The sequence below is a fragment of the Bombina bombina genome, chromosome 1 (genome assembly GCF_027579735.1).
Source record: "Bombina bombina isolate aBomBom1 chromosome 1, aBomBom1.pri, whole genome shotgun sequence".
Lineage (NCBI taxonomy): Eukaryota > Metazoa > Chordata > Amphibia > Anura > Bombinatoridae > Bombina > Bombina bombina.
The window spans coordinates 253,342,988-253,365,704 of NC_069499.1; the positions used below are offsets into that span (position 1 = coordinate 253,342,988).

Below are 22,717 nucleotides of genomic sequence, written 5' to 3' on the forward strand. Positions count from 1 at the left end.
CATCGTTGGACTGTGATCACAACAGATGCGAGTCTCTCAGGTTGGGGAGCTGTTTGGGGATCTCTGACAGCACAAGGGGTTTGGAAATCTCAAGAGGCGAGATTACCAATAAATATTTTAGAACTCTGTGCAATTCTCAGAGCTCTTCAGTTTTGGCCTCTGTTAAAGAGAGAACCGTTCATTTGTTTTCAGACAGACAATATCACAACTGTGGCTTATGTCAATCATCAGGGTGGGACTCACAGTCCCCAAGCTATGAAAGAAGTATCTCGAATACTTTTTTGGGCGGAATCCAGCTCCTGTCTAATCTCTGCGGTGCATATCCCAGTTGTAGACAATTGGGAAGCGGATTATCTAAGCCGCCAGACTTTACATCCAGGGGAGTGGTCTGTCCATCCAGATGTGTTTTCTCAGGTTGTTCAGATGTGGGGTCTTCCAGAGATAGATATCATGGCCTCTCATCTAAACAAGAAACTTCCCAGATACCTGTCCAGGGATGTTCAGGCGGAAGCAGTGGATGCGCTGAAACTTCCTTGGTGTTATCATCCTGCTTACATCTTCCCGCCTCTAGTTCTCCTTCCAAAAGTGATTTCCAAAATCATCATGGAACAATCATTTGTGTTGCTGGTGGCGCCAGCATGGCCATACAGGTTTTGGTATGTGGATCTGGTTCGGATGTCCAGTTGCCCGCCTTAGCCACTTCCGTTACGGCCAGACCTACTATCTCAAGGTCCGTTTTTCCATCAGGATCTCAAATCATTAAATTTGAAGGTATGGAAATTGAACGCTTAGTTCTAAGTCATAGAGGTTTCTCTGACTCAGTGATTAATACTATGTTACAAGCTCGTAAATCTGTCTCTAGAAAGATTTATTATAGAGTTTGGAAGACTTACATTTCATGGTGTTCTTCTCATAAATTTTCTTGGCATTCTTTTAGAATTCCTAGAATTTTACAGTTTCTTCAGGATGGTTTGGATAAGGGTTTGTCTGCAAGTTCCTTGAAAGGACAAATCTCCGCTCTTTCTTTTTTATTTCACAGAAAGATTGCTAAACTTCCTAATATACACTGTTTTGTACAGGCTTTAGTTCGTATTAAGCCTGTCATTAAATCAATTTCTCCTCCTTGGAGTCTTAATTTGGTTCTGAAGGCTTTACAGGCTCCTCTATTTGAGCCTATGCATTCTTTGGGCATTAAACTACTTTCTTGGAAAGTGTTGTTCCTTTTGGCCATCTCTTCTGCTAGAAGAGTTTCTGAGCTATCTGCTCTTTCTTGTGAATCTCCTTTTCTGATTTTTTTATCAGGATAAGGCGGTTTTGCAGAATTCTTTTGAATTTTTACCTAAGGTTGTGAATTCTAACAACATTAGTAGAGAAATTGTTGTCCCTTCCTTGTGTCCTAATCCTAAGAATCCTTTGGAAAGATCCTTACATTCTTTGGATGTGGTGAGAGCTTTGAAATATTATGTTGAAGCTACTAAAGATTTCAGGACGACTTCTAGTCTATTTGTTATATTTTCTGGTCCTAGGAAAGGTCAGAAGGCCTCTATTTCCTTGACCTCTTGGTTAAAACTTTTGATTCATCAAGCTTATTTGGAGTCAGGTCAAGCCCCGCCTCAGAGAATTACAGCTCATTCTACTAGATCAGTCTCCACTTTGTGGGCTTTTAAGAATGAAGCTTCAGTTGATCAGATTTGCAAAGCAGCAACTTGGTCCTCTTTGCATACATTTACTAAATTCTACCGTTTTGATGTATTTGCTTCTTCGGAAGCAGTTTTTGGTAGAAAAGTTCTTCAGGCAGCTGTTTCAGTTTGATTCTTCTGCTTTTGATTTAAGTTTTTTTCTTTCAAATGGAAATAAACTCTTTTTTTTTTTGGGTTGTGGACTAATTTTTTTAGCAGTATATGGCTGTTTTTATTTTATTCCCTCCCTCTCTAGTGACTCTTGAGTGGAGATCCACATCTTGGGTATTGATATCCCATATGTCACTAGCTTATGGACTCTTGCCAATTACATGAAAGAAAACATAATTTATGTAAGAACTTACCTGATAAATTCATTTCTTTCATATTGGCAAGAGTCCATGAGGCCCACCCTTTTTATGGTGGTTATGATTTTTTGTATAAAGCACAATTATTTCCAAATTTCCTTTTGTTGATGCTTTCTACTCCTTTCTTTATCACCCCACTGCTTGTCTATTCGTTAAACTGAATTGTGGGTGTGGTGAGGGGTGTATTTATAGGCATTTTGAGGTTTGGGAATCTTTGCCCCTCCTGGTAGGATTGTATATCCCATATGTCACTAGCTCATGGACTCTTGCCAATATGAAAGAAATTAATTTATCAGGTAAGTTCTTACATAAATTATGTTTTTCCTTGTTCCCTCGGCAGAATGACTGGGGGATGAAGGGAATGGGGGGTGTATTTAAGCCTTTGACTGGGGTGTCTTTGCCTCCTCCTTGTGGCCAGGTTCTGTATTCCTACAAGTAATGAATGAAGCTGTGGACTCTCCTCGTAACAATGGAAATTAAATTATCAGGTAAGCATAATTTGTTTTTTGGGCTCATAGACTTTTGGCTTGGAACAAACAGGTTTCATTTTCACTTTTGTGTATTGCGCAGCTCATAATAGCTTGGTGCCTTTTTCATAGCAGGGGAAGTCCTGTCTTACGCACTATGTGACCTGGTGCGATATTTTCGTTTTTCCTACGATCTTGCTGCGAACATCGCTCCTAAAGAGAGCGTTTTCTCTGTTAACTGTCTGGGTCTAGGAGGTGGTGAGTGCCCCAACCATTGTTTACTTTTTGTCTGTCCTTCTGTGAATATATCCTAGCTATGGAGGACTCTGATATTACATTAGAAGGTTCCGCTCCTGTACTGATTAATAATTCCTGTTTATATTGTGAGGAGGCCGTGGTTTGCCTGCCTGCTCTGTTCTAAAGTCTAAGAAGGGAGACAAGCCTGCTAATACAGGTGGCCCTAGGTTTACAACGGTTCAATTTGCACCGTTTCAGAATAACAACCTTTTTTTTCAGTCATGTGACTGCTATTGAAAAGCATTGAGAAGCAGTGCATTGATTAAAATAGCCAGTAGGTGGAGCTGTCCACTTGTGTTGCAGCAATAGATATGCAAGCCAAGCAAGCTGAAATTAATCAGTTTAACCAGACCTGAGCTATCGAGTAGCTTGCAAAGGAACACAATCTTCCTGTCTGTAAATCAGTCCAGATTGGAATGCATAGAAAGAACTGTTTGCAGAAAAATGCAAGTGAAGTCTGTGTTGTGTGATTATTTTATTAGGTTTATAATGCTGTTTAACAAATGTTTTTGTTCATTTAACTTAGTTTAATTATATATTCTGTGTTGTGTGATTATTTTATTAGGTTTATAATGCTGTTTAGCATTTAAAGTCTTCATTTCAAAGCTTTAAAAATAATGTATTAGGTGTTACTTATGCCAATTTTGAGAGGGGCCTGGAACCTAACTCCCTCACTTCCCATTGACTTACATTATAAACTGGGTTTCAATTTGCAACGGTTTCGATTTACAACCATTCCTTCTGGAACCTAACCCCGGCGTAAACTGAGGGCTACCTGTAAGAGTGCCTTACCTCACTCTAACAAACGCAAGAAAGGGACAACAATTTTGTTTGGTCCAGGACTGAACTCCATTATTTCTACAGTTACCAGAGGGAAAGGTGCCTTCCTACCGCAGGACAAGAAAAATAGGCCTAAGGGACGGCAATTGTCTAATTTTCGTTTCTTTCATTCTGACAAATCATAACGACAGCAATCCTCCAAGTCTGAGCAGCCCAAGAGTACCTGGAAGCCGGCTCAGTCCTGGAATAAGTCCAAACAGACTAAGAATCCCACCAAGAACAAATTGGCATGAAGAGGCGGCATCGGATCGAGTAGGGGGCAGACTGACGCTTCTTTCAGATGCTTGGTTCCAGGATGCTCAGGATCCTTGGGTACTGGAGGTTGTATCGCAAGGCTACAGGATAGGGTTCAAGTCTCATCTGCCCAGGGGCAGATTCCTTCTGTCCAGTCCGTCTACAAGTCCAGAAAAGAGGGCTGCCTTCTTAGGTTGCGTACGGGATCTCTCCTCTCTAGGAGTAATTGTCCCGGTACCTACAGCAGAAAATGGTTTGGGGTTTTATTCAAACCTTTTCGCGGTTCCAAAGAAGGAGGGAACTTTTCGTCCAATTCTGGACCTGAAGTTCTTAAACAAGGTTCTGAGTGTTACGGTCAATCCTTCCTCTGGTTCAGGAAGAACAGTTTATGACCACAATAGACCTGAAGGATGCATACCTTTTTAAGTTCCGATACACAAGGAACATTTTCATTTCCTGAGGTTTACTTTTCTGTTTGGCCTAGCTACTGTTTCAAGGACATTTTCAAAGGTTCTGGGGGGGGGGTCTTCTAGCTGTAGCCAGAAAACGAGGTATGGCAGTAGCACCTTACCTGAAAGATATATTGGTACAAGCACCATCTTTTCGTCTAGCGGAAGAACACTCAGAGTCCCTTCTCAATCTTCTTCGATCACAGGGATGGAAGATAAACTTGGAAAAGAGTTCTCTTACTCCAAGTACAAGGGTGAATTTCCTGGGGACAATAATAGACTCCATATCCATGAGAATATTCCTCACAGATCAGACGTTGCAAGCTAACTTCTACATGTCTTGTCTTCCAGGCCTCCTCGAGACCCTCAGTGGCTGTGTATGAAGGTGGGTAGACTCATGGTGTCCTGTATGGACATAATTCCTTTTGCCAGATTCCATCTCAGACCCTTACAACTATGCATGCGGAGACAATGGAACGGTGACCATTAAGATCTGTCTCTACAGATTGTGCTGGACAACCTGTCGAGAGACTCGCTCTCTTGGTTGCTCTGTCCAGATCATCTGTCCCGAGGCACGTACTTCTTGAGACCTTCCTGGAAGATTGTGACTACGGACGCAAGCCTTTCCAGCTGGGGAGCCATTTGGGGTGCCAAGAAGGCACAAGGTCTGTGGACTCAGGAAGAGTCCTCCCTTCTGATCAATATTTTGGAACTCCGGGCAATCTTCAATGCCTTGAAGGCATGGCCCCTTCTGGGTTCGTCCCAGTTTATCAGATTCCAATCAGACAGTATAACCTTGGTTGCCTACATCAACCATCAGGGGGGAACGAGAAGTTCCTTGGCAATGAGAGAAGTATCTCAGATACTAGAGTGGCCGGAGACTCTCAGATGTATCAGCTATCAGCGATTCACATTCCGGATGTGGAAAACTGGGAAGCAGGCTTCCTCAGCAGGCAATCCTTTCACCCAGGGGAATGGTCTCTCCACCCGAGGTATTTGCTGAGATATGCAGCGAGTGGGGGACGCCGGAGATAGATCTCATGGCATCCCTCCTCAATACCAAACTACCCAAGTACGGGTCGAGGGATCCTCAGGCTGAATTGATAGATGCCCTATTAGTACCATGGAGGTTCAGACTCGTATATCTTTTTCCTCCATTACCGCTTCTCCCTTGTGTGGTGGTTTGCATCAAGCAGGAGCGAGCATCAGTGATTCTGATTGCTCCATCGTAGCCGTGAAGGACCTGGTTTGCGGATCTGGTGGGGATGTCCTCATCTCCTCCGTGGAGGTTACCTTGTCGCAAAGATCTGCTGATACAGGGTCCCTTTGTTCATCAAAATCTAGATTCTCTGAGGCTGACTGCGTGGAGATTGAACGCTTAGTCTTCTCTGAGAGTGTTATCGACACTCTGGTTCAAGCTCGTAAGCTAGTTACTCGTCGTATCTGCCAAGTGTGGAGAACTTACTTTTACTGGTGGGAAGAGCGTGTTTTTTCCTGGCATAAGGTTAAGGTTGCCAGAATTTTATCTTTTCTCCAGGATGGACTGGAGAAGGAGCTATCGGCTAGTTCTTTGAAGGGACAGATATCGGCCCTGTCAGTGTTACTGCACAAGAGATTGGCTGAGCTTCCGGATGTGCAGTCCTTTTGTTAAGGCTCTGACTAGGATCAGACCTGTGTTTAGATCTTGGGCTCCACCTTGGAGCCTAAATATTGTTCTTAGTGTTTTGCAGCAGTCTCTGTTTGAGCTTATGCATTATGTTGACATTAAATTGTTATTTTGGAAGGTTATTTTTTTGCTGGCTATTGTCTCTGCGCACAGAGTTTCTGAGATTTCTGCTTTATAATGTGAATCCCCTTATCTTGTTTTCCATGCTGATGAGGCGGTTTTACGTACTAAATTAGGGTTCCCTCCCTAAGGTGATGTCGGATCGTAACGTTAATCAAGAAATTGTCCTGGGTTTCTGTCCTGGATATCATGGCTTATATCAATTCCATGGAAAGAAATGTGTTCTTTATTCTAGATAAGATTGACCTTTTTGAGTCGATCTGGGAAGACTGGACCAATTTATTTAGGCCTAATTGGTACCCTACTGCAGACCTGTAGACAGATCCTCCGAGCCCATTCAACCCGAATATTATTCATACATAAGAGGCTTTCTTTCTCTCCCTCCCTTCTCCCCCCCCCCCTCTTTCTCTCCTCTCTCCTTCCATCTCCTTTTGCATTCTCTGACATTGTTTAACATCCTCCTTATTTTCAGTTCACTTGCGATCCTCACTGTATCAACCTGTATATAGAGAATGCTATCAGAGACAATTTCTGTATTATGTACTGTGAATCTTTCATGACTTGTTATATACTACCCACTGTGTTTGGGAACTTATTTGTAGTTTCAATTTCATTCCTAACAAAGCTTTGAAAATCCAAAAAAAAAAAAAATAATCAAGAAATTGTTGTTCCTTCGTTGTGTCCTAATCCTCCTCAAGCGAATGAATGCTTGCTTCACAATCTGGATGTGGTTCGTGCCTTGAAGTTCTATCTTCAGGCTACTAAGGAATTCAGACAATCTTCCTCTTTGTTGAAGCAGCTTTCGGGAGGAAAGTTTTGCAGGCTGTGGTGCCCTCAGAATAGGGTCCACCTCTGTTCCCTCCCGTTATTCATTAAAGGGACAGTCTACACCAGAATTTTTATTGATTTAAAAAATAGGTAATCCCTTTATTACCCATTCCCCAGTTTTGCATAACCAACACAGTTATAATAATATACTTTTAACCTCTGTGATTATCTTGTATCTAAGCCTCTGCAAACTGCCCCTTTATTTCAGTTCTTTTGACAGACTTGCAGTCTAGCCAATCAGTGCCTGCTCCCAGATAACTTCACGTGCACGAGCACAGTTATCTATATGAAATACATGAACTAACACCCTCTAGTGGTGAAAAACTGTTAAAATGCAATCTGAAAAGAGGTGGCCTTCAAGGTCTAAGAAATTAGCATATGAACCTCCTAGGTTAAGCTTTCAACTAAGAATACCAAGAGAACAAAGTAAAATTGGTGATAAAAGTAAATTGGAAAATTGTTTAAAATTACATGCTCTATCTGAATCATGAAAGTTTATTTTGGCCTAGACTGTCCCTTTTAAGTGTCCTCTGGATCTTGGGTACAGTTTTCCCAACAGTAAGGAATGAAGTTGTTGATTCTTCCTGCCTTATGGAAGGTAAACATAATTTATGCTTACCAGATAAATTCCTTTCCTTCCTGGCAGGGAGAGTCAATGACCCCACCCGTTATTTATTTTTTGATGGGTGGCTAGCTTTTTATATTTTTTTCTGGCACCTTCTATACCCTGATATTTATCCTACTTTTCCTTGTTCCCTCGGCAGAATGACTGGGGGATAGGGGAAGTCTGAGGGATATTTTATCTGTTTTTTTTTTTCTTTATTTGTAAAAATAATTGTTACAATAGAATATAATATTATGTTAGAATCAGAATACTGCAAATTCCATGAATTTGCATTAATTTCTAAACAAAATTTCTTGTTAATTTTGTAATTCAAAAATACAGTAAGTTAAGATTGCATATATACCTCAGTAAAATTAACTAAATTTAATGGACCCAAAATAACACCTGCAATACTTATCAAAGCCAAAACTTCTGTGTAATTAAAGGGGTAGGCAAGCTGATTTTGTTTGCCTTTTGATAGAGTATTAATGAAGACAGCCCATTTTTGAGCAAATGTTCTATTTTCTATGTTATCATACGTTAAAGACTCAATCAAATCTATAATAAATTACGTTTTAACAAAATTAATTCTTCAGATTTTGGTTCTTGTCTAACTTTCCACTTCCTTAAAAGTATATACCTTATGACCAATATAAACAAATTATTTTCTTCCCTTTAACTGGGTCCCATTTTCCCACTAGGAATACTGTCTTTTCCAAAGTAAATTGAACATTTTCTAATTTCAACGTTCTCCTGATCCCATCTTCAATCTTCAGCCAAAATTAGATTATTTTTGGGCAATCCCATAAGTGGACAATATCTGCTGCTGCAAAAAAATTAATTTTACTACATCTCAGTGTTTAATGTCCCTTTTTAAATTATTTACTTTTTTTAGGTTCATATTTAATCAACTTTTCAGCTGTGCTTTACTAGAAGGAAAAATTGTATTACCTTATTTATTAAAATAGTTTTATTTAACTGAAACTAACATTTAATTTTACATAGAATTGCAAGGGACAGTAAAGTCAACATTAAATGATTTAGACAGAATATGCAGTTTTAAACAACTTTACAATGTATTTGTATTTAATTAGCTTGATGGTCTCTATATCCTTTGTTGAAAAGCATACCTAGGTAGGCTTTGATTCAGCAGTGCAGTACTGGGAACTAGTTGCAGATTGGTCGCTTTACATATATGCCTCTTGTTGGCTCACCCAATGTATTCAGCTATCTCCCAGTAGTGCATTTATGCTCTTTCAACAAACGATACCAAGAGAATGAAGGAAATTTAATAGAAATACATTGGAAAGTTGTTAAAAATTCTGTTCTTCACCTGAATCATGAATGATAGTTTTTCTGTTTCATGTACCTTTTAAATTTATTGATCTGTTCAATGCCATGTTAACATTTTCACTTCTTTTGTTACATACATTCATCTAGGTTAAACATTACTTAACGAGGCTGAAAGCCAACTTTGTGTAGCAATTTAAATGTCAGTCTCTCTTTATTTTATTTTTTCCCATAGGAATGTGGGTGGCATACATGAAACGTTTAACTTTTTTGAAAGTGCTGATGACAGCGATGAAGAAGATGAAGGTGACCTGATAGAAGATGTCTCCGATGCGAATGACAAGCAGAGGATAAACAAGAAACATAAAGTATGGGTCCCTGTAAATAAATCAATGCAGCTTTTGGGGCCGAATGGAGCTTAATGCCCCTGTTAATGTGTGAGCCTTTAGGCTCACTGGAAACAGCAGTTATGAAGCTACTCCATAACTGGTCCGCCTGCTCTGAGGCTGCGGACATCAATCCGGCCAATCCTATATGATTGGGCTGATTGACACCCCCTGCTAGTGGCCGGTTGGCCTCTAATCTGCAGGGGACGGCATTGCACAGGCGGTTCACAAGAACTGCTTGTGCAATGACAAATGCCTACAGTATATGCTGTCAGCATTTATCAATGTGCGTCGGACGTAATACGCTACATCGTATCATGTCCGCTCGCACTTTCATAAATCGGCCCCATGGAGTCCAAATATTAGTCTACTGTTTACTCCAACATAAGTGGTATTCAGTATCTTACTTTTATTAGTTTAAGGGGCACTAAAGACTTTTCATGCACCTGCCTCTAATCCTGGAATCTACGTTACACTGCAGGTTTCTGAAGGAGAGTTTCTGCGTATGTGCAGACTGATCAGCACTGGAATGTAGTCAAATATAAATTTCAACATGGTGGCACCCATTACTATAGGAGGGGAGTGAATAACCTTATTACTAAGCTTACAAACTCCATGTTCTTTCTTTCTTTCATGTAATTAGCAAGAGTCCATGAGCTAGTGACGTATGGAATATACATTCCTACCAGAAGGGGCAAAGTTTCCCAAACCTCAAAATGCCTACAAATACACCCCTCACCACACCCACAAATCAGTTTTACAAACTTTGCCTCCTATGGAGGGGGTGAAGTAAGTTTGTGCTAGATTCTACGTTGATATGCGCTCCGCAGCAGGTTGGAGCCCGGTTTTCCTCTCAGCGTGCAGTGAATGTCAGAGGGATGTGAGGAGAGTATTGCCTATTTGAATTCAATGATCTCCTTCTACGGGGTCTATTTCATAGGTTCTCTGTTATCGGTCGTAGAGATTCATCTCTTACCTCCCTTTTCAGATCGACGATATACTCTTATATATACCATTACCTCTACTGATTTTCGTTTCAGTACTGGTTTGGCTTTCTACAACTTGTAGATGAGTGTCCTGGGGTAAGTAAGTCTTATTTTCTGTGACACTCTAAGCTATGGTTGGGCACTTTTTTATAAAGTTCTAAATATATGTATTCAAACATTTATTTGCCTTGACTCAGGATGTTCAACGTTCCTTATTTCAGACAGTCAGTTTCATATTTGGGATAATGCATATGAATAAATCAATTTTTTCTTACCTTAAAATTTGACTTTTTCCCTGTGGGCTGTTAGGCTCGCGGGGGCTGAAAATGCTTCATTTTATTGCGTCATTCTTGGCGCGGACTTTTTTGGCGCAAAATTTTTTTCTGTTTCCGGTGGTGTCGCCGGAAGTTGCGTCATTTTTGACGTTTTTTTGCGCCAAAAGTGTCGGCGTTCCGGATGTGGCGTCATAATGTGGGCGTCTTTTTTGGCGTTAAAAAAATATGGGCGTCACTATTGTCTCCACATTATTTAAGTCTCATTATTTATTGCTTCTGGTTGCTAGAAGCTTGTTCACTGGCATTTTTCCCATTCCTGAAACTGTCATTTAAGGAATTTGATCAATTTTGCTTTATATGTTGTTTTTTCTATTACATATTGCAAGATGTCCCACGTTAACACTGAGTCAGAAGATACTTCTGGAAAATCGCTGCCTGGTGCTGGATCTACCAAAGCTAAGTGTATCTGCTGTAAACTTATGGTATCTGTTCCTCCAGCTGTTGTTTGTATTGATTGTCATGACAAACTTGTTAATGCAGATAATATTTCCTTTAGTACTGTTACATTACCTGTTGCTGTTCCGTCAACATCTAATACTCAGAGTGTTCCTGATAACATAAGAGATTTTGTTTCTAAATCCATTAAGAAGGCTACGTCTGTTATTCCTCCTTCTAGTAAACGTAAAAAGTCTTTTAAAACTTCTCATTTTTCAGATGAATTTTTAAATGAACATCATCATTCTGATTCTGATAATGGTTCTTCTGGTTCAGAGGATTCTGTCTCAGAGGTTGATGCTGATAAATCTTCATATTTATTTAAAATGGAATTTATTCGTTCTTTACTTAAAGAAGTCCTAATTGCATTAGAAATAGAGGATTCTAGTCCTCTTGATACTAAATCTAAACGTTTAGATAAGGTTTTTAAATCTCCTGTAGTTATTCCAGAAGTTTTTCCTGTCCCTGATGCTATTTCTGAAGTAATTTCCAGGGAATGGAATAATTTGGGTAATTCATTTACTCCTTCTAAACGTTTTAAGCAATTATATCCTGTGCCATCTGACAGATTAGAGTTTTGGGACAAAATCCCTAAGGTTGATGGGGCTGTCTCTTCTCTTGCTAAGCGTACTACTATTCCTATGGCAGATGGTACTTCCTTTAAGGATCCTTTAGATAGGAAAATTGAATCCTTTCTAAGAAAAGCTTACTTGTGTTCAGGTAATCTTCTTAGACCTGCTATATCTTTAGCTGATGTTGCTGCAGCTTCAACTTTTTGGTTAGAAGCTTTAGCGCAACAAGTAACAGATCATAATTCTCATAGCATTATTAATCTTCAACATGCTAATAATTTTATTTGTGATGCCATCTTTGATATCATTAGAGTTGATGTCAGGTATATGTCTCTAGCTATTTTAGCTAGAAGAGCTTTATGGCTTAAAACTTGAAATGCTGATATGTCTTCTAAGTCTACTCTGCTTTCCCTTTCTTTCCAGGGTAATAAATTATTTGGTTCTCAGTTGGATTCTATTATCTCAACTGTTACTGGAGGGAAAGGAACTTTTTTACCACAGGATAAAAAATCTAAAGGTAAATTTAGGTCTAATAATCGTTTTCGTTCCTTTCGTCACAACAAGGAACAAAAGCCTGATCCTTCATCCTCAGGAGCGGTGTCAGTTTGGAAACCATCTCCAGTCTGGAATAAATCCAAGCCTTTTAGAAAACCAAAGCCAGCTCCTAAGTCCACATGAAGGTGTGGCCCTCATTCCAGCTCAGCTGGTAGGGGGCAGATTACGTTTTTTCAAAGAAATTTGGATCAATTCCGTTCACAATCTTTGGATTCAGAACATTGTTTCAGAAGGGTACAGAATTGGCTTCAAGATAAGGCCTCCTGCAGAGAGATTTTTTCTTTCCCGTGTCCCAGTAAACCCAGCGAAGGCTCAAGCATTTCTGAATTGTGTTTCAGATCTAGAGTTGGCTGGAGTAATTATGCCAGTTCCAGTTCTGGAACAGGGGCTGGAGTTTTATTCAAATCTCTTCATTGTACCAAAGAAGGAGAATTCCTTCAGACCAGTTCTGGATCTAAAAATATTGAATCGTTATGTAAGGATACCAACATTCAAAATGGTAACTGTAAGGACTATCCTGCCTTTTGTAAAGCAAGGGCATTATATGTCCACAATAGATTTACAGGATGCATATCTGCATATTCCGATTCATCCAGATCACTATCAGTTTCTGAGATTCTCTTTCCTAGACAAGCATTACCAGTTTGTGGCTCTACCGTTTGGCCTAGCAACAGCTCCAATAATTTTTACAAAGGTTCTCGGTGCCCTTCTGTCTGTAATCAGAGAACAGGGTATTGTGGTATTTCCTTATTTGGACGATATCTTGGTACTTGCTCAGTCTTCACATTTAGCAGAATCTCATACGAATCGACTTGTGTTGTTTCTTCAAGATCATGGTTGGAGGATCAATTTACCAAAAAGCTCATTGATTCCTCAGACAAGGGTAACCTTTTTAGGTTTCCAGATAGATTCAGTGTCCATGACTCTGTCTTTGACAGACAAGAGACGTCTAAAATTGATATCAGCTTGTCGAAACCTTCAGTCACAATCATTCCCTTCGGTAGCCTTATGCATGGAAATTCTAGGTCTTATGACTGCTGCATCGGATGCGATCCCCTTTGCTCGTTTTCACATGCGACCTCTTCAGCTCTGTATGCTGAACCAGTGGTGCAGGGATTACACAAAGATATCTCAATTAATATCTTTAAAACCGATTGTACGACATTCTCTGACGTGGTGGACAGATCACCATCGTTTAGTTCAGGGGGCTTCTTTTGTTCTTCCGACCTGGACTGTAATTTCAACAGATGCAAGTCTTACAGGTTGGGGAGCTGTGTGGGGGTCTCTGACAGCACAAGGGGTTTGGGAATCTCAGGAGGTGAGATTACCGATCAATATTTTGGAACTTCGTGCATTTTTCAGAGCTCTTCAGTCATGGCCTCTTCTAAAGAGAGAATCGTTCATTTGTTTTCAGACAGACAATGTCACAACTGTGGCATACATCAATCATCAAGGAGGGACTCACAGTCCTCTGTCTATGAAAGAAGTATCTCGAATTCTGGTATGGGCGGAATCCAGCTCCTGTCTAGTTTCTGCGGTTCATATCCCAGGTATAGACAATTGGGAAGCGGATTATCTCAGTCGCCAAACGTTACATCCGGGCGAATGGTCTCTTCACCCAGAGGTTTTTCTTCAGATTGTTCAAATGTGGGGACTTCCAGAAATAGATCTGATGGCCTCTCATCTAAACAAGAAACTTCCCAGGTATCTGTCCAGATCCAGGGATCCTCAAGCGGAAGCAGTGGATGCATTGTCACTTCCTTGGAAGTATCATCCTGCCTATATCTTTCCGCCTCTAGTTCTTCTTCCAAGAGTAATTTCCAAGATTCTGAAGGAATGCTCGTTTGTTCTGCTGGTAGCTCCAGCATGGCCTCACAGGTTTTGGTATGCGGATCTTGTCCGGATGGCTTCTTGCCAACTGTGGACTCTTCCGTTAAGACCAGACCTTCTGTCGCAAGGTCCTTTTTTCCATCAGGATCTCAGATCCTTAAATTTAAAGGTGTGGAGATTGAACGCTTGATTCTTAGTCAAAGAGGTTTCTCTGACTCTGTGATTAATACTATGTTACAGGCTCGTAAATCCGTTTCTAGGGAGATATATTATAGAGTCTGGAAGACTTATATTTCTTGGTGTCTTTCTCATCATTTTTCCTGGCATTCTTTTAGAATTCCGAGAATTTTACAGTTTCTTCAGGATGGTTTGGATAAAGGTTTGTCTGCAAGTTCCTTGAAAGGACAAATCTCTGCTCTTTCTGTTCTTTTTTCACAGAAAGATTGCTAATCTTCCTGATATTCATTGTTTTGTACAAGCTTTGGTTTGTATAAAACCTATCATTAAGTCAATTTCTCCTCCTTGGAGTTTGAATTTGGTTCTGGGGGCTCTTCAAGCTCCTCCATTTGAACCTATGCATTCATTGGACCTTAAATTACTTTCTTGGAAAGTTTTGTTCCTTTTGGCCATCTCTTCTGCCGGAAGAGTTTCTGAATTATCTGCTCTTTCTTGTGAGTCTCCTTTTCTGATTTTTCACCAAGGTAACGCGGTGTTGCGAACTTCTTTTAAATTTTTACCTAAGGTTGGGAATTCTAACAACATTAGTAGAGAAATTGTGGTTCCTTCATTATGTCCTAATCCTAAGAATTCTAAGGAGAAATCATTGCATTATTTGGATGTAGTTAGAGCTTTGAAATATTATGTTGAAGCTACTAAGAATTTCAGAAAGACTTCTAGTCTATTTGTTATCTTTTCCGGTTCTAGGAAAGGTCAGAAGGCCTCTGCCATTTCTTTGGCATCTTGGTTGAAATCTTTAATTCATCATGCTTATGTCGAGTCGGGTAAAACTCTGCCTCAAAGGATTACAGCTCATTCTACTAGGTCAGTTTCTACTTCCTGGGCGTTTAGGAATGAAGCTTCGGTTGATCAGATTTGCAAAGCAGCAACTTGGTCTTCTTTGCATACTTTTACTAAATTCTACCATTTTGATGTGTTTTCTTCTTCTGAAGCAGTTTTTGGTAGAAAAGTACTTCAGACAGCTGTTTCAGTTTGAATCTTCTGCTTATATTTTCAGTTTTTTTCTTTATAAGATTTAAACTTAATTGTTTTGGGTGTGGATTTTTTTCAGCGGAATTGGCTGTCTTTATTTTATCCCTCCCTCTCTAGTGACTCTTGCGTGGAAGATCCACATCTTGGGTAGTCATTATCCCATACGTCACTAGCTCATGGACTCTTGCTAATTACATGAAAGAAAACATAATTTATGTAAGAACTTACCTGATAAATTCATTTCTTTCATATTAGCAAGAGTCCATGAGGCCCACCCTTTTTTGTGGTGGTTATGATTTTTTTGTATAAAGCACAATTATTCCAATTCCTTATATTTTTGCTTCACACTTTTTTCTTATCACCCCACTTCTTGGCTATTCGTTAAACTGATTTGTGGGTGTGGTGAGGGGTGTATTTGTAGGCATTTTGAGGTTTGGGAAACTTTGCCCCTCCTGGTAGGAATGTATATCCCATACGTCACTAGCTCATGGACTCTTGCTAATATGAAAGAAATAAATTTATCAGGTAAGTTCTTACATAAATTATGTTTTTCCGATTTTCATCCTTCTTCTTCAGTCTGCATCTAAGTTTCTGCCATATGGTACAAGGTAGTAAACTGACGGCATCCATCTGTCATATAGCATATATATGCATTCTGTATCTGTAATTATATTAAAGCTATTTAGTTTCTATATCTGTTATTTTTTTTGTCCTCATCCATAATAGTCACAATGTTGTTTGTTCCATCTAGTTTTTATGTATAATACAACTATTTGATGTGCTTGAGATAAAATACTTAGAAAGTGACAGAACTTGCATTGATGCTCACTTCCAGGGGCCAGTAACAAGTTCACATGATTTATCTATAATATGTGTGAACGTTTCACAATAATTGTGTATTTAATATTTTACATTAATTAAGGTATGGCTGATTAATCTGTAAGTATGGTTACGTTTTCCAGAATTCTAGTTTGATAACCAGAAGATAGTAATGAAGCCCATCGGTTTTCCATCATTTAGATTTGCTCTGTCTCACTATTCTAGATTGGTAATGAAGGATTAGCTGCTGATCTGGCGGATGATACAGAGGAAGCAATGAAAGAGTTTGATTTCTTGGTGACTGCAGAAGATGGAGAGGGTGCAGGCGAAGCCAGGAGTTCAGGAGATGGGACTGAGTGGGGTAAGCAGAAAACCTTGTTTAAGTAAATTATTGAGAAGAAACACAAATATCTAATATCCTAAGCCTTAGTTGGTGTATTTCTTTGCTCATTATAGCAGTTATTCTGTTAATGTGAACACTTAATTTGTTGGAGCTATACAGAAATATGACTACTATAGCTTACAAATGATAAAAGATCCTATGTTAAAATGTTTCTATACCGATTCATCTCCCTTTCCCAATACTTGAGATAGTACCCGTGTGTTTTTTAATGCTTCGTAAATAAAGCTGTGACATTTTACTACATTCTCCTTTGAGAGGTGTTTTCTCTGGATCTATTTGTTTTATAAAATGTTTCTATGTAAGTGACATTCAGCCACTTGTTTTTTTATGAGAAATTGAAGCTATTATAGGTAGCCACAATTCCCACAACCTGCTTTTTAAAACTACATGTTCTGGGGGCTGTGTTGGGAAGAATACTAGTAGTCTTTCTGCTAAAGGAACAGCTTGTGTATGTCTCTGATGGGGCTGTTTTCTATGTTCAGGAATTCTAATGTTTGAACTAATAAAGAGAGTTTTTGCTAGAATCCATAGATTTTCTTAAAGGGGCAATAAAGTCAAAATTAAACTTAAATTGATTGGATAGAATTTTTGTATTTTTTATATTTGCTTATATCTCATGGTATCCTTATGTTAAAGTATAATCAGAGTTGAGTTAAGGAGTGTATATGAAACCCAAATTTATTTCATACAGGTGGTGAGAGTCCACTATCCATTACTCATCGGATTTACCCTTCTCTACCACTAGGAGGAGGCAGAGAGTCCCAAACCCAAGAGCTCTATAAAACCTTATATACCTTAGTCTTTACTTTGCCTCCGCTGGAGGTGGTTGACGAAGGAAGATGTGCGTTTGATTCTAAAGAGAGAGGGGATTTCAGTATATATCGTGGCCCGGTTTCCCCTCAGAGTACAGTGCTTGTCAGAGGAATACATTTGGGGTATGGTAAGCTAATTTTAGGTCCAGCACCCTGGATAGCGCTTGCGTATTGGTGACTACATTCAGCCAACTAATAAGCAAGTGTAAACCAGGTTCTGAACCAAAGATGGGCCGGCTCCTAAGTTTTACATTCCTGTTTTTTAAATAAAGATAGTAATACAAGGAAGAAAAATTGATAATATGAGTAAATTAGAAAGTTGCTTAAATTTGCATGCTCTATCCGAATCATGAAAGAAAAAAAAATTGAGTTTAGTATCCCTTTAACGTGACCTAAAACCCCAAAAATGTATTTCATGATTTTATAATGTAAAATTAAAAAGAGAAAAAACAAAAGGAAGATGAGCCTGGCATAGGATTCCCTGTCAGCATGTTGGCCTGCAAAGGAGATAAATATGCCATATTCCGCAACATGGAAGACCTACAATCTTTTGTGGAATCAGGATCAATCCACGTGAAGAGCCACCAACCACACCATAGAAATCGGATCATGGAGACTATTCTGGTACTAAATAATATCTTTATCCAGATTTCTGAGGACATTTCTTTAAAACTCCGAACATGGGGGCCGATTTATCATTGCCCGAATGGGGCCAAATACCCCTGTTTCTGTGCGAGCTTTCGCCGGAAACGGGAGTTAAGAAGCAGCGGTCTTAAAGGGACAGTCTACACCAGAATTTTTATTGTTTTAAAAGATAGATAATCCCTTTATTACCCATTACCCAGTTTTGCATAACCAACCGTTATAATAATATACTTTCTCCAACATTGGTGTGTCCGGTCCACGGCGTCATCCATTACTTGTGGGATATTCTCCTCCCCTACAGGGAATGGCAAGGAGAGCACACAGCAAGAGCTGTCCATATAGTCCCTCCCAGGCTCCGCTCCCCAGTCATTCTCCTTGCCGCTCTGAACAAGTAGCATCTCCACGGGGATGGTGAGGAGTTTGTGGTGTTTAGTTGTAGTTTTTTATTCTTCTATCAAGAGTTTGTTAGTTTAAAATAGTGCTGGTATGTACTATTTGCTCTGAAACAGAAAGAGATGAAGAGTTCTGTTTAAAAGAGGATTATGATTTTAGCAGCAGTAACTAAAATCAATTGCTGTTCCCACACAGGACTGTTGAGCTGAGAGAACTTCAGTTGGGGGGAACAGTTTGCAGACTTCTCTGCTTAAGGTATGACTAGCCATTTTTCTAACAAGACTGTGTAATGCTGGAAGGCTGTCATTTTTCCCTCATGGGGATCGGTAAGCCATTTTCTTAGTCTCAAACAGAATAAAGGGCTTATTATGGGCTTTAAACTGGTAGACACTTTTAGGGGCTAAATCGATTGCTTTATTTAAGTATTATATGCAGTTTGAAGTTGAATTTCGCACTTTTATAACATTGGGGAACGTTTTTAGCGCCAGGCACTTGTTAAGACACCTTCCCAGTCAGGAACGGCCTTTCTCTGTAGTAGGCAGAGCCTCATTTTCGCGCCATTACTGTGCAGTTACTTTTGAGTACAGTACATGCAGCTGCATGTGTGAGGGTCTGGAATCCACTAAAAACGTTCCTAGAAGGCTTCATTTGGTATTGTATACCCCCCTGGGATTGGTGAAGTTGCAGCAAAGGCTGTGGCTTGGACTGTAAGGGGGTTAAAATTGAAAACGGCTCCGGTTTCCACATTTTAAGGGTTAACAGCTTGAAAATTGGTGTGCAATACTTTGAATGTATTAAGACACTGTGGTTTGGTAAAGATTGGATAATTCCTTCATAGTTTTTCACATATTCAGTAATAAAGTGTGACCTGTTTAACATTTAAAGAGACAGTAACGGTTTTGTTTTAAAACGGTTTTTGTGCTTTATTAACTAGTTTAAGCCTGTTTAACATGTCTGTACCTTCAGATAGATCATGTTCTGTATGTATGGAAGCCAATGTGGTTCCCTTCAAATATGTGTGATAATTGTGCCATAGCGTCCAAACAAGTAAGGACAGTACTGTCACAAATAGTAAAGTTGCCCAGGATGATTCCTCAGATGAAGGAAGTAGACATAGTTCTACATCATCTCCTTCTGTGTCTATACCAGTTATGCCCGCGCAGGCGACCCCTAGTACTTCTAGCGTGCCAATGCTTGTTACTATGCAACAATTGACGGCAGTAATGGATAACTCCATAGCTAATATTTTATCCAAAATGCCAGCATTTCAGAGAAAGCGCGATTGCTCTGTTTTAAACACTGTAGAGCAGGAGGGCGCTGATGATAATTTTTCTGTCATACCCTCACACCAATCTGAAGTGGCAGTGAGGGAGGGTTTGTCAGATGGGGAAATTTCTGATACAGGAAGAATTTCTCAGCAGGCAGAACCTGATGTTGTGACATTTAAATTTAAATTAGAGCATCTCCGCGCATTACTTAAGGAGGTGCTATCTACTCTGGATGATTGTGACAATCTGGTTATCCCAGAAAAATTGTGCAAGATGGACAAGTTCCTTGAGGTCCCGGTGCACCCTGATGCTTTTCCGATACCTAAACGGGTGGCGGACATAGTGAATAAGGAGTGGGAGAAGCCAGGCATACCTTTTGTCCCTCCTCCTATATTTAAGAAATTGTTCCCTATGGTCGACCCCAGGAAGGACACATGGCAAACAGTCCCTAAGGTCGAGGGGGGGTTTCTACTCTAGCCAAGCGCACGACCATTCCTATTGAGGACAATTGTGCTTTCAAAGATCCTATGGATAAAAAATTGGAGGGTTTGCTTAAAAAGATTTTTGTACAGCAAGGTTACCTCCTTCAACCTATTTCGTGCATTATTCCTGTCACTACAGCGGCGTGGTTCTGGTTCGAGGAACTGGAAAAGTTGCTCAGTAGGGAGACTCTGTATGAGGAAGTCATGGACAGAATTCACGCACTTAAGTTAGCTAATTCCTTTATTTTAGACGCCGCTTTGCAGTTAGCGAGGTTAGCGGCGAAAAATTCAGGGTTTGCAATTGTGGCGCGCAGAACGCTCTGGCTAAAGTCTTGGTCGGCGGATGTATCTTCCAAGACAAAATTGCTTAATATCCTTTTCAAAGGTAAGACCCTTTTTGGGCCAGAATTGAAAGAGATTATTTCAGACATCACTGGGGGAAAGGGCCATGCCCTCCCACAAGATAAACCTTTCAAGGCTAAGAATAAGTCCAATTTTCGTTCCTTTCGCAATTTCAGGAACGGACCGGCTTCCAACTCTGCAGCCTCTAGACAAGAGGGTAACGCTTCCCAGACTAAACCAGCTTGGAAACCAATGCAAGGTTGGAACAAGGGTAAACAGGCCAAGAAGCCTGCTGCTGCTACCAAAACAGCATGAAGGGGTAGCCCCCGATCCGGGACAGATCTTGTAGGGGGCAGACTCTCTCTCTTCGCTCAGGCAAGAGATGTTCAGGATCCCTGGACGCTAGAAATAGTTTCTCAGGGTTATCTTCTGGAATTCAAGGAACTACCCCCAAGGGGAAGGTTCCACATGTCTCACTTATCTTCAAACCAAATAAAGAGACAGGCATCCTTACATTGTGTAGAAGACCTGTTAAAGATGGGAGTGATACACCCAGTTCCAACTGTGGAACAAGGTCAGGGGTTTTACTCACATCTGTTTGTAGTTCCCAAAAAAGAGGGAACTTTCAGACCAATTCTGGATTTAAAAATTCTAAACAAATTTCTCAGAGTTCCATCGTTCAAAATGGAAACCATTCGAACAATTTTACCTACAATCCAGGAGGGTCAATTTATGACTATCGTGGATTTAAAGGATGCGTATCTACATATTCCTATCCACAAAGATCATCATCAGTTCCTAAGGTTCGCCTTTCTGGACAAGCAATACCAGTTCGTGGCTCTCCCTTTCGGGCTAGCCACTGCTCCAAGGATTTTCACAAAGGTGCTAGGGTCCCTTCTAGCGGTTCTAAGACCAAGGGGTATTGCAGTGGCACCTTATCTGGACGACATTCTAATCCAAACGTCGTCTCTTTCCAAAGCAAAGGCTCATACAGACATTGTTCTAGCCTTTCTCAGATCTCACGGGTGGAAGGTGAACGTAGAAAAGAGTTCCCTGTCTCCGTCGACAAGAGTTCCCTTCTTGGGAACGATAATAGATTCTTTAAAAATGAAGATCTTCCTGACAGAAGTCAGAAAGTCAAAGCTTCTAAACGCTTGTCAAGCTCTTCACTCTATTCTGCAGCCTTCCATAGCTCAGTGCATGGAAGTAGTAGGGTTGATGGTTGCAGCAATGGACATAGTTCCTTTTGCTCGAATTCATCTAAGACCATTACAACTGTGCATGCTCAAGCAGTGGAATGGGGACTATACAGACTTGTCTCCACAGATTCAAGTAGACCAGATAACCAGAGACTCACTCCGTTGGTGGTTGACACAGGATCACCTGTCTCAGGGAATGAGTTTCCGCAGACCAGAGTGGGTCATTGTCACAACCGACGCCAGTCTATTAGGCTGGGGCGCGGTCTGGGATTCCCTGAAAGCTCAGGGTCTATGGTCTCGGGAAGAGTCTCTTCTCCCGATAAACATTCTGGAACTGAGAGCGATATTCAATGCTCTCCGGGCTTGGCCTCAACTAGCGAAGGCCAGATTCATAAGATTCCAGTCAGACAACATGACGACTGTTGCTTACATCAACCATCAGGGGGGAACAAGGAGTTCCTTGGCGATGAGAGAGGTGTTCAAAATCATCAAATGGGTGGAGGATCACTCCTGCCACCTATCTGCAATCCACATCCCAGGAGTAGACAACTGGGAGGCGGATTATCTGAGTCGTCAGACTTTCCATCCGGGGGAGTGTGAACTTCACCCGGAGGTGTTTGCCCAGTTGACTCAATTATGGGGCATTCCAGACATGGATCTGATGGCGTCTCGTCAGAACTTCAAGGTTCCTTGCTACGGGTCCAGATCCAGGGATCCCAAGGCGACTCTATTGGATGCATTAGTGGCGCCTTGGTCCTTCAACCTAGCTTATGCGTTTCCACCGTTCCCTCTCCTTCCCAGGCTTGTAGCCAGGATCAAACAGGAGAAGGCCTTGGTGATTCTGATATCTCCTGCGTGGCCACGCAGGACTTGGTATGCAGACCTGGTGAATATGTCATCGGCTCCACCATGGAAGCTACCTTTGAGACAGGATCTTCTAGTACAAGGTCCATTCGAACATCCAAATCTAGTTTCTCTCCAGCTGACTGCTTGGAAATTGAAAGCTTGATTTTATCCAAGCGCGGGTTTTCGGATTCAGTGATAGATACTCTGGTCCAAGCCAGAAAACCTGTGACTAGAAAGATTTACCATAAAATATGGAAAAGATATATCTGTTGGTGTGAATCCAAGGGATTCTCATGGAGTAAGATTAAAATTCCCAGGATCCTCTCTTTTCACCAAGAAGGTTTGGATAAGGGATTGT

At 40.5% G+C, this 22,717-nt stretch overlaps 1 protein-coding gene across 2 annotated transcripts in view; it reads left to right on the forward strand.

The window, feature by feature from the left end:
• Nucleotides 1-22,717, forward strand: part of STRN3 (striatin 3) — a 532,215-nt gene that overhangs the window by 230,182 nt on the left and 279,316 nt on the right. For both annotated transcript variants that reach the window (XM_053697936.1, XM_053697935.1), the window contains exons 6-7: nucleotides 9,078-9,210; nucleotides 16,195-16,330. In XM_053697936.1, coding sequence (XP_053553911.1) covers nucleotides 9,078-9,210; nucleotides 16,195-16,330 — 269 coding nt within the window. The remainder of the gene's footprint in view (nucleotides 1-9,077; nucleotides 9,211-16,194; nucleotides 16,331-22,717) is intronic.